The 12122-nt window shown below is 39.7% G+C and overlaps 1 protein-coding gene across 1 annotated transcript in view; it reads right to left on the bottom strand.

Moving 5' to 3' along the window:
* Nucleotides 1–12122, bottom strand: part of COL11A1 (collagen type XI alpha 1 chain) — a 295583-nt gene that overhangs the window by 90893 nt on the left and 192568 nt on the right. The window contains exons 36-37 of the mRNA XM_058177409.1: nucleotides 6166–6219; nucleotides 2422–2475 (exon numbers count right to left, since the gene is read on the bottom strand). Coding sequence (XP_058033392.1) covers nucleotides 2422–2475; nucleotides 6166–6219 — 108 coding nt within the window. The remainder of the gene's footprint in view (nucleotides 1–2421; nucleotides 2476–6165; nucleotides 6220–12122) is intronic.

The raw sequence follows: 12122 nt of genomic DNA, 5'->3' as shown, positions 1-12122 counted from the left end.
GCTATCATGTCGCCCTTAGTTCTTTTCACTAGACTAGGCATACCCAATTCCTGCAACCGTTCTTTGCAGGAATTTGTATGTTTTAGCCTGCAGTCCCCTAATCATCTTTGTTGCTCTTCTCTGTGCTCTTTTGTACATCGTGGCGACCAAAACTGAATGCAATATTCCAAGTGTGGTCTTACCAAGGCATTATAAAGTCATATTAACATTTCACATGATCTTGATTTTATTCCTCTGTTAATGCAGCCTAGGACTGCACTGCAGCTGCCAAAATTAACCTGTTGGTTATATTTGGGGGCCAGAAAAAGAAATTTGACAGTAGGCAATGGTGTGAGAAACCTCCACTGTTAATAGAAAGATGCAAAATGGCAGAGATAAGGTAGCGTTTCTAGTGGAATAGCATTAAGCACATTAGCACATACAGTACATTCCTAAACATTATTACCTTTGCAATGGAAAATCAACAGGGAGGACTACCACAGGAAGAAAGAAAGAAAAATAGATACAGAAGGAAATAAGTATATTTTGCTTGATCTGTTGTTGTTTTTTCCAGTAGTGATGACAGACATTTCTTTCAGTTTCATGATGTTCTACCATGTCAGCTGCCAAACATCAAATGCCATCTCAGAATGAAAGAAGACGTGATGTGGAGACAAATGAATTTTCCCTTCCTATTTCAAGGGGAGCGATCTGTAGTAGCAAGATAGTTTGAAATTGTCCGGCAGTATTTATAAGAATACATGCACAAAGACATCATGATAGAAATGGTACCAGATTATTTAGGTGAATCCCTATGCAAGTACGTAAGTCTGGGTGATATCTTCTGATGTCCTCTTTGACTCCTTCTTGTTCCTGTGGATGGCTATGGGGTAGACATAAATGGAAACTGCCTGAATTGCTGGAGAAGACTCCTGCAAGTCCCTTGAACTGCAAGGTGATCAAAACGGTCAGTCCTAGAGGAGATCAACCCTGACTGCTCTTTAGAAGGCCAGATCCTGAAGATGAAACTCAAATACTTTGGCCACATAATGAGAAGGAAGGACTCACTGGAGAAGAGCCTAATGCTGGGAACGATTGAGGGCAAAAGCTGAAGGGGACAACAGAGAATGAGGTGGCTAGATGGAATCACTGAAGCAGTAGGCGTGAGCTTAAATGGACTCCAGAGGATGGTAGAGGACAGGAAGGCCTGGAGGAATGTTGTCCATGGGGTTGTGATGGGTCGGACATGACTTCGCAACTAACAACAACAACAATAAATGCATTTTTAAAGTCCTAAAAGAATCTGATTCTGTCATTCATGATCCTGTACTCTCCAGGTACATCAGGCTGCGGATGGGATAAACACTTTTTTAAATACAGGACCACACTGGATCTTTGAATGGGGTGCCAGGGGGTCACATTCCAAAGCGTACTTTTGTTTTAATTTAATTCAGATTTAAATTAACTATAGTTTGTATTATTGTTTTCTCTTGTCACATCTATGTTCCGCTAGGCAACTGGGTGACCCACTGAGTCATTGTTTCAGAGATATTTCTTTACTTAAACAGAGAAATAGAATCATCATGGGTGGGCAAAAAACCCCAGGGTGATTGGGAGCAGCTTCTGACTTCCCACTGGCTTCCCCTCTGACTTTCCTTATGGGAAGCTGGCAGGAAGCATTGGAGAGGATGATTTCATGACCACAGCTGAATGCCACAACGTCCCCAAACTTCAATCCCATGGAAGTCATGGGACCCAGGTTTTTGGTGCATTAGCCCATTTGAGGTATACCGATTCAAAAATTATTGCTTATGATTCACTATTTCACTCAACCGAAGGCCATAAAAAGACATGAGAGTTTAAGTAGTATATGGGAAGCAATTAATACAACACTAAGGGCGCCCCACTGTACTTTTTGAGCTACAGAACTTAGTTTCCTGAAACTGCATTTCTGTGCATGATGTTAATTGTTTTGTACTTTTGAAGGAGGGTGATTTTGAAGTTTTAAAATGCTTTTTATAAAATTTGTTTTTAATATGTGGATTGTACTCCCTTGGTATATTATGCATTCATTCATCCATTTAGGAACATACACATATTCATATACAAATATAGATATGTGATTTTCCATTGACTTCAGCAGTGATGATCATAATAAAATCAAGATGAATTAAAACCAAATTTGTAACAACAAGCATAACTAGCATCAAAAATACATTTTGGTAGTACATCAGGATCACTGAAACTGAAAGCGCTTTTTACTGGTTTTCAAAAATACCATTATATGTGTTTTGAATTTACAGTAATACAATAATGTATAACTGACTAATTCACAGATTTAAAATAATGAACAAATTTGGATTCTTCCCCTATTTAATAGGCACATTACAGTAAATGGGGTGTGGAGAAGGCTACATTATGCAGTATAAATAACATGCTTACAGTTTCACCCCGTTGTCCTGGGTGCCCAGGCAAGCCATCCTTCCCAGGTGGTCCCTGCAGTAGAAAACAAAATAAATGAAATGGCACGTCAAAAAAAAAAAAAAGATCATTTTTAGTTAGTCACCTTGGTGACACATCTGTGTTTCAAACTGGTTCTACAAACTTATTGTCCTCATACTGAGACAGTGGCTGTGCTTTGTTGATCTGGACATGACCTTGGTTGATTTTCTGATAATGAGAAGTAAGAACTGGAAATCACACTCCTGTATCTTTGAAGAGTAAAAGCTAGAGAAAAATAAATTTTCTTGCAACTTGAATTGGAAGAGATCAAAATGCTGGAAGGTTTGGGGAATTTAGCTGATCTAGAATCAGCAAGGGCCTTGTCGGATTCCAGGAATCACTTACTTGGGAAATATAATGCCAATATTTTGGCTGCCAGCTGTAGACAGCGATATTGTATTCCAATAAATTGTGCATTTATTTGTACACGTAATACTAAAGTTATAGAGATACTATAAATCTTTCTTATTTCATTCATATACAAAGGAGATTAAACTCTGCTACCCTTTTATTTTTTCACTAGGATAAAGGGACAGAACTTAATAGTGTTCTCTTACTTTCATACCATTGTGAATTTTCCCCTTCATTTTATTTCTTCATTATGAATTTATGACTCCAAATTTCATAACAATCTCTCCAAAGACAATCAAAAAAGAACACCAACATCATTTGTTTTCACTTATCCCTAAGCTTGATGTATTCTGTTTTTCCTTCCTTGCACATAAGTAAATGCATTTTTCACATAATATGAAAATAAAGATGTCTATGTTTATATTTTGTAAGGAAAAGTTGCTTTTGGAGATACGACTCGAAGAGTTGGCAAGAAATTTGTGTTAAACACTTTTCATGCCAGCCATCTTGCCAAAACTTTCTCCCAAATTGTTATTCTCCCTCTGGGGAAGCAACTGTGTGCTTGAAATTGTAACATTCGTTCTGTAATGAAATGATAGCTCCACAGATTCCCTAAAGTGAAACTGGGAAATTCTATTAATTATTCTCTCAATTAAATGAAAGCAGAAAAAGGGAAGGGGAGCCTAACTATCATTTAACGAAATGTCGTAGCCATGTCAGATAACTGAGGTGGGGTGTCACGAACAGACTGCAAAATGTTAGGTCATGTAATGTTGCACTTTCATGTCTGGTGATTGGAGGGAGCACCTGTTTGATTTTAAATGCCGAATGCAAAATATCTTGGCAATTTTTGGCACACTATACTATGAATTGATTTGTTCTTTGGAGATGCTGGAATATTTCAATACAATTTCAGCCTGGCTGTTCGCTTCTTCTAGTGTGAATCAGATCTACAACTAGAACATTAAAAATGGTTTCTTCTTTCCTAAGAGGTGCATTACAAAAAAAAAAATCAGCAAAGCTTCCCACTGATTCGGAAGGCACTGATCAATTCCACCAAGCTAAATGGAAGCCTAAGCATTCTGCAAGCTTGTGCATTAGTTCAGTTAATGCTTTGGTTCCACTTGTGAAAACAGCATTTTAAAGTCAATAATGCAGCTAGAATGAGTAGCGCACTCATTTTTGATGATAGCATGCCAATAACAGATCACATAGTTTCCCATCCCTTTCATCATTTTGGATTGGGATTAATGTAATAGAGATGGAGAGTGACCTCTAGTGGTGTTTGGATTCCTCTGCGGAGAAAGGTACGCAGCACACATTGGTGTATCAACTGGAAATAATGGGAAGTTATCTGGGCATGCACATATTTAGAAACAGCCTTTTAAGGAACAGCAAGAATCTGAAAAAGGCATAGCTGCTATAGTAATTCAAAAAAGCAGTGCTTTGTGTGTATGTGTTGCAAGTTCCAAAGCACCCATTCTGAAGGATTTGCAAAGACCTAATAGATACTTCCCAATAATCAAGCTTTTCAAATTTGTCTTTCATAAAAGCACAAAAACACAGCATTTTTAAAGATGCGCAGTGGCATTACCGGAGGTTTGTGACATTAAAAAAAACAACAGCAAAGGACTTCAGCCACAGAACTAAAACTACCTCAAGATAACAACATAACATTTTAACATAACATTCATTAAGTCATTCATCCATTGTTTTGTTTTGTTTTAAATTTATTCAAAAACACATGTTTTCTGAGCAGATAGTAAAATAATTGCAGGCTGCCTCCTTTTAATGTTTATCTGCATAGCTTTTGTGGCATTTTCTATTTTGTTATCAGTTTAGAGCAAGCACATTTTGCAAGCGCATTGTTCTACAGAACCAGCTCTGCTTTAGGACTGCTTTGCTAAACAGAGAACTGTTCTCAGCTGATTTTGTGATGTTTAAATTCAGGTCTCAGTTTGAGAGCATGTGTTGGCCTCGGGCTTGTTACTCCACTGTGTTTTTGCTCCTTTTGCTGATATTAGAAAAAAACTAGCTCACATTTAGCTACTCATCCAGCTTTTCTGAGCTGAATCTGGGACAGGACTGGATACATCAGAAGCCATCATAAATATCAAGCAGCTCTGCTTTCAGAGGGAATGATTCTACTTACTAATCTTCAATACTTACGGCAGACAAAATGAAGCTGGATTAAAGGGCTTGGATGAGTTCACAGAATCAATATTTAGAAAATCTGGTGCATCATACAGAATGCTACTTAGATTAATAAAGGGTTGTGGAGGAACAGCAGGGTAGGATAGTCTCCACATGGGGTTTTCACAAATGATGCCTCTGAAGAAATATCATTAGGAGAGCTTGAATATATCTAAAGTGCTTGAGTAGGTATTAAGGTAGTTTTCCTTCTGAAACAGATCTCTGTCTGTGTGAGCAGTTGTATTCAAACTAGAGACTTGAGACTTAAAAACATACATATATATATCAGTGATGGTATTCAGCTGGTTCTATCTGGTTCGGGCGAACCGGTAGTGGCAGTAGTGGGAGGCTCCGCCCACCCACCCGCATGTCATCATGTCCTGTTTTTGATGCTCTGAGCATACACAGAAAGTCCTGCATGCACACGCTCACATTTACGAACTGGTGGTAAGTGAATACCATCCCGATAGAGATAATAGATAGATAGATAGATAGATAGATAGATAGATAGATAGATAGATAGATAGATAGATAGATAGATAGATAGATAAGACAGACAGATATAGATATATAGATATATAGATATATAGATATATAGATATAAATATAGCTAGATATAGATATAGATACAGATACACACACACACACCTACACACACACAAAATGATAACTTATATTATCCAATCAGAAGGGAACCCTGCTTTAATCTGATTGGATAAGTTATATTATCCAATCAGATGAAAACTGGCAACTCGGTGAAAAGAATTAGAAGGTCTAATTCTCTAATTCTGTTTCTGTTCTCTTCACAGTAAATTAGAATATTCTTACAATATATGTAATACGTTGATAAAAATGCTCAATAAACACTATCTATTTCAACGTTTTCCATCCTATGTTTAGTTTAAGACATTTTAAGGCTAGCCTAGGGTTTTTAGTTTTAAATTTAGTTTTAATGGGGTTTTATACTATTTTAGTGATATTTTAATTTCGGCCTAATTAATAAGTTTTTTAATTGTTGCTTTTATTTGTATTATTCTTATGTTTTTATTTGGCTGTACACCGCCCCGAGTCCTTCGGGAGATAGGGCGGTATAAAAATTCGAATAAATAAATAAATAAAACAAATAAATAAAATACTTACAGGAGGTCCCTTAGGTCCTGGAAATCCAACAGGTCCCTGGGGCCCTTGTGGTCCCTAAAATCAAAGAAACAAACCAACCAATTGGCAGCATATTAGTAGAAACATCATCACAATTTAGCACAGAGAACAGTCCAAGTGTGTCAGGCAATGCTTTGTTCAGTAACAGAAAATTAAGTGTTTGCCCACTTGCAGCACCACAACAGAGCTGATAAACAAGTACCTTGCCTAAGGAGAACATCCCTTTCCCTAATGTAAATATACAGACCACAATTCAAGACCATCCAGCAGAGTTTTAACATAGACAATTTGATTTTAATGTAATGTCAGCTGCCCAGGTAAACATCAAACAAGGAAATTAATGTCCGATAAATAAATAAATCTCCCCAACTTAGCTTTGTGCGGCAAACTCATGCTTGCTTGGAAAAAATAAAATCTGGCTGCCAAAATAAAGTTTATTGCCAGATAACCGAATACCTCTGCAGCGTTATGGTAAATTTTTCAGTTCTTCCCCTATTAATTGTGGATGTTTGATAATGCATATTAAAGAGAAAATTTGGGGGTGGGGTGGGGAGGAACCTTGATCTGTTTCCTTGAGTCTGTCATCTGTGGAAGGAACAGGAATTCTTCATTGTAGACTGGACTTAGAATGAAATACTGAATTACAGCTGCCTTTAGCATCGCAAGAAATGTGTGAGGGATTATTAGGAATAATTTTTTTTACTATATAAAAGAAGCAGAAAACTGGGCAAAACACAAGACACAAGATCCAGCTAATATGTAAATCTGTTTACATATAGTTTATGTTGAGACAGTTGTTTGCTCAGCCAAGGTTTTATTGCGTGATCTACATTTGCTATCCTCAATTGATAGGATTATTGCTGATAACAAGTGTAAAAAGAAAATAGGTACAACCTGTAAAAACAGAAAAAAGAAAATAGAATCCTGGGTATTGCAGATTTGATGCTCTTTTGAAACAAATCTATTGATAAATACTACAATTGATTTATTGTCCTCTTTTGTAAATGTTGTAAATGTTGTACCTTGATGAACGTATCTTTTCTTTTATGTACACTGAGAGCATATGCACCAAGACAAATTCCTTGTGTGTCCAATCACACTTGGCCAATAAAAAATTCTATTCTATTCTATTCTATTCTATTTTAGTTTTCTTTTATGAGCAATATTGGGTAAATAGAGTAAATACTCCAAAAATCTTGTATTTTAATGGAGCTGATGTTTTTCATTGAAAAACTTTCTGTTGATAGTGTGTATTCACTTGACTACATGGAAAAGATCGCTATACATCTAATAAATCTAATAAATAATTAATATTAATAATAATACATTATTATTTATGTGTGAGTGTGCGTGTGCGTGTATTTGTAGAGATGGTACTTTACTTAAATGTTGAGATATTATCAAAACAATAAACGGCAGTTGGAACTACAAATTGCTGCTCTCATATTTGTTTGGAGAGAGTTATAAGCTTGACTTCACATATTTCAATGATGTACAACCTGACCCCATAAGGTAAATGTACTTCCCAACCTACTCTACCCTTGTTTACTTTGGACAAATTGTGCAAACACCTATCTTTCTGGAGAAAGCTAGATTTTCGTTCTTTCACTTTATCTCCTCAGATCCTTCCAATCATTTCCTCCCCCTCAACACATTCACTCTTCTTTCATATACAACTTTTGCAATTCATTCTCATTCTTTAGCTCTGTAAGACTGTTTCAACACAGTTCTTTCATATTGGCCACTCCCTTTTATGTGCATCCATCCACCCCTCCACTTATTCTTACGTTTTATTTTGCTTATATTTTAATTCTTACATTTAATTGCATTGAACTTATTTGTATGTTTCTCTTATGTAGTCATCTCTTATTTTTCACATTATAAATTGGACAAAAGGACACCCTTCAATGTGTTAAAATGGTTGAGGCAAGTAATTGCATTGATAGTTTACTTTAAAATGAAGGTAGCATTTGTTCGCTCTGTCTCCCTGTTAGTTTGCAAGCAATCTGCCCATGGAAAATGGAATTTAATTCCTAACATTTGGAAAAAAATGTGCTTCAAAATTCAATAATTATAAGTAGCTCTAAGCAGGCATTCAAGGACAGAGATCTCTGATAAGTAGGTCTATATTGTAAATACATCTGCAACGCTCCTGTCTGGAAAAAAAGGCACCACTTCATCAACATGCATTTAGATTAATTTGTGGCCAAAGACCACAAATATCAAATATCAAGCATGTGCATTGATAGAGTCCAATTCTGTCAGGTAGAAACAAAGGAAAACCAGGAAATTAAATAATTATTAAAATTAGATTTCTTTTTTTAAAAAAATGGTTGAGGCTAGTGATTGCATTGGTTCTTTACTTGAAAATGAAGGTAGCATCTCTGTCTCTCTGTTAGATTGCTAGCAATCTGCCTGTGGAAAATGGAATTTAATACCTAACAGCTGGGGGAAAAAAGTGCTTCAAAATAGATCATGAAGTGTATGTCTCTGTCAGAGATGAGGTGATTAGCCATGGCTCTGGAGAACATTATAGACAAACAAAGAAGCAATCTCTGGAGCAGAGGGGAGGTCTCAAAAGCTACCTTAGAGGAAAACTGATGACAACATATAGAGTCTAGACCTTTGAGGAATGTAAGAAAACATTTTTTTAAAAAAATCTATTTGGTTGTTGCATGGTGGCAGGCATAACAGAAGCATAAATAGGCCTTGATGCTTTCTCAGAAAAGAGGCCATCTAGGACTCAGCACAGAAAGAAAGTAGTCTTAAGGTAAAAGTAAAGGTTTCCCTCGCATATATGTGCTAGTTGTTCCCAACTCTAGGGGGCGGTGCTTATCTCCGTTTCAAAGCCGAAGAGCCAGTGCTGTCCAAAGACGTCTCCATGGTCATGTGGCCGGCATGACTAAACACCAAAGGCGCACGGAACGCTGTTACTTTCCCACCAAAGGTGGTCCCTATTTTTCTATTTGCACTTTTTACGTGCTTTCAAACTGCTAGGTTGGCAGAAGCTGGGACAAGTAACGGGAACTCACTCTGTTACCCGGCGCTAGGGATTCCAACCGCCGAACTGCTGACCTTTCGATCAACAAGCTCAGCATCTGAGCCACTGAGCCACCATGTCACCTAAGTCTTAAATACTTAATTACTTATTTGGAAGTCATAAATACTTCCAAATGTCAAGTGGGGTTATTGCAGTAGCAAAACTGTAAAGCTACTACTGGCTGTATAGTACATTCCTCCCTCGGAAGAAGATGAATAAAGAGTCTCTTGAAGCGCCTATCTGAGCCCATTTATTTATTTATTTGTTTGTTTGTTTGTTTGTTTGTTTGTTTGTTTGTCAAAAAGTACAAGGAAACAAGTCACTGTATAGACATAGACATGGACACATGAAAAGAATTGGCACAAATAGAAGGATATAAATAGGCAAAACATAGTCATAAACACATTTATTTATTTATTTATTTATTTATTTATTTATTATTCGAATTTATATACCGCCCTATCTCCCAAAGGACTCAGGGCGGTTTACAGGCATATAAAACATCAAAATCAATAAATTAAAATAATCCTTAAAAAACTTATTCTAGCGCCCGAATTATTAAAAATAGAAATATAAATATCAAATATAAATATTAAAATCAATTTAAAACCCCTCTAAATTTAAAAATCTAAGCCAGTCCTGCACAGATGAATAAATGTGTCTTGAGCTCGCGACGGAAGGTTCGAAGGTCAGGAAGTTGACGGAGTCCTGGGGGGAGTTCATTCCAGAGGTGGGAGCCCCACAGAGAAGGCCCTTCCTGGGCGCCGCCAACCGACACTGCCTAGCTGACGGCACCCTGAGGAGTCCTCTCTGTGAGAGCGCACGGGTCGGTGAGAGGTATCTGGTCGCAGTAGGCGGTCCCAGATAACCCGCCCTATGCCATGGAGCGCTTTAAAGGTGGTCACCAAAACCTTGAAGCGCACCCGAAGGCCACAGGTAGCCAGTGCAGCCTGCGCAGGATGGTGTTATGCGGAGCCACGAGGCTCCCTCTATCACCCGCGCAGCCGCATTCTGAACTAACTGCAGCCTCCGGATGCCCTTCAAGGAAGCCCCATGTAGAGGCGTTGCAGTAATCCAGGCGAGGCGTCACAAGGCGTGAGTGACCGTGCAAAGGGCCTCCCGGTCCAGAAAGGGGCGCAACTGGCGCACCAGGCGAACCTGGTAGAACGCTCTCCTGGAGACGGCCGTCAAATGATCTTCTAGAGACAGCCGTTCATCCAGGAGGACTTGCGCACCCTCTCCATCGGGGCCAATGACTCGCCACCGATGGTCAGCCGCGGATTTAGCTGACTGTACCGGGATGCCGCATCCACAGCCACTCTGTCTTGGAGGGATTGAGCTTGAGCCTGTTTCTCCCCATCCAGACCCGACGGCCTCCAGGCACCGGGACAGCACTTGATAGCCGCTGGGGTGGTCCGTGTGGAAAAGTAGTGCTGAGATGACAGCTCCAGCGGTTGTGGATTTCATTAGGATGATCTCCAGCCATTTGGAGAATGCATCCACCACAATTAGAAATGTTTGGCCGTGGAAGGGCCGGCAAAATCAATGTGTATGCGGGACCAAGGGCCTTGGGGTTTCTCCCACTCCAAAACTGGGGCCGTGGGTGGTAGTGGTCTGGATTCCTGACATACTTGGCATCGCCAACCCTGTCACTGATTTCCTGTCCATTAGGGGCCACCAGACATAGCTCCTAGCCAAACCCTTCATCCTCACAATTCCTGGGTGACCCTCATGCAGGAGTTCCAGAACTTTTTCTCAGCTTCTCTGGAACTACCACCCTATCCCCCAGAGCAGGCACCCCTTGCACAGACAATTCCCTTTTTCTTTACAAATTCCTTGAAACGTCGCCGCGCAGCGGGCCATCCCCTTTGAACCCAACTGATTACAGTCCTTAAAACAACGTCCCGGTAGGAGGCCCGAGCCACTTCCTGCGATGTGACTGGCCCCGAGTCCAAAGAGTCAATTAGTAGAACGGGTGTGCCCGTGGGGTCCTCGATTTCCCTGGCAATGGGCATCTGCTCAATCGTCCGCATGCCCCAGCTCCTTTCCAGGCCGATGCTGCAGCTTGTAGGAGTATGCGGTCAAAAATAGTCCATCTGGTCAGTCTAGGTGAGAGTGCTACTGGCGTTGGGCGTCGCCAGCCAGTAACCCCAATAGCGGTCTGTGATCAGTAACAATTTCAAATCACGCCCAAAAACGTATTCGTGAAATTTTTCACCCTGACACTATTGCAGAGCCTCCTATCTAGCTGGCTGTAATTCCTTTCAGCCGGGACATCGCTCGTGAATAGAACGCTATAGGGGCTTCAGTGCCGTTTGGGAGTCTGTGGCTAAGTACCGCTCCTACTCCATAGGGGACGCATCACAAACCAATACTAACGGCAGTCTGTTGTTGTATTGTATTAACAGGCTATCGCTTGATAGCAAACTTTTACTGCCTCAAATGCCCTATTCTCTGACTTCCCCACGACCAAACAGTGTTTTTCCAAGCAATTTATGCAGCGGTTCAGCAACGGTTGCCTTGTCTTTTAAAAACACGGCGTAAAGTTACCAGACCCAGGAAAGCCTGGAGTTCTGTCTTGTTTTTGGGTGCTGGGGCCTCTTTATCGCCTTTGACTTTGCTCTCAGTGGGTGAATCCCTTTTTGTCTATTCTATAGCCCAAAATTCAACAGATTCGACCCCTATCTGACACTTGCTTGCTTTGACTTTTAATCCTGCCGACCTAAAAATGGCCAAAACTTTCCTTAATCGCTTCCCCAGTTCTCTTAAATCTTCCCCTGTTACCCACACATCATCGAAATAGGGTCGACTCCTGGTAACCCTTGTAGAGCCGCTCCATCAAATTTTGGAATAGCCCGGGCCACTCACCCGAACTGTAACCGGGTGCACTTAAAGGCAC

The sequence above is a fragment of the Ahaetulla prasina genome, chromosome 3 (genome assembly GCF_028640845.1).
Source record: "Ahaetulla prasina isolate Xishuangbanna chromosome 3, ASM2864084v1, whole genome shotgun sequence".
Lineage (NCBI taxonomy): Eukaryota > Metazoa > Chordata > Lepidosauria > Squamata > Colubridae > Ahaetulla > Ahaetulla prasina.
Note: the sequence above shows the minus strand (reverse complement) of the source record. Positions and strands in the feature narration are given on the sequence as shown.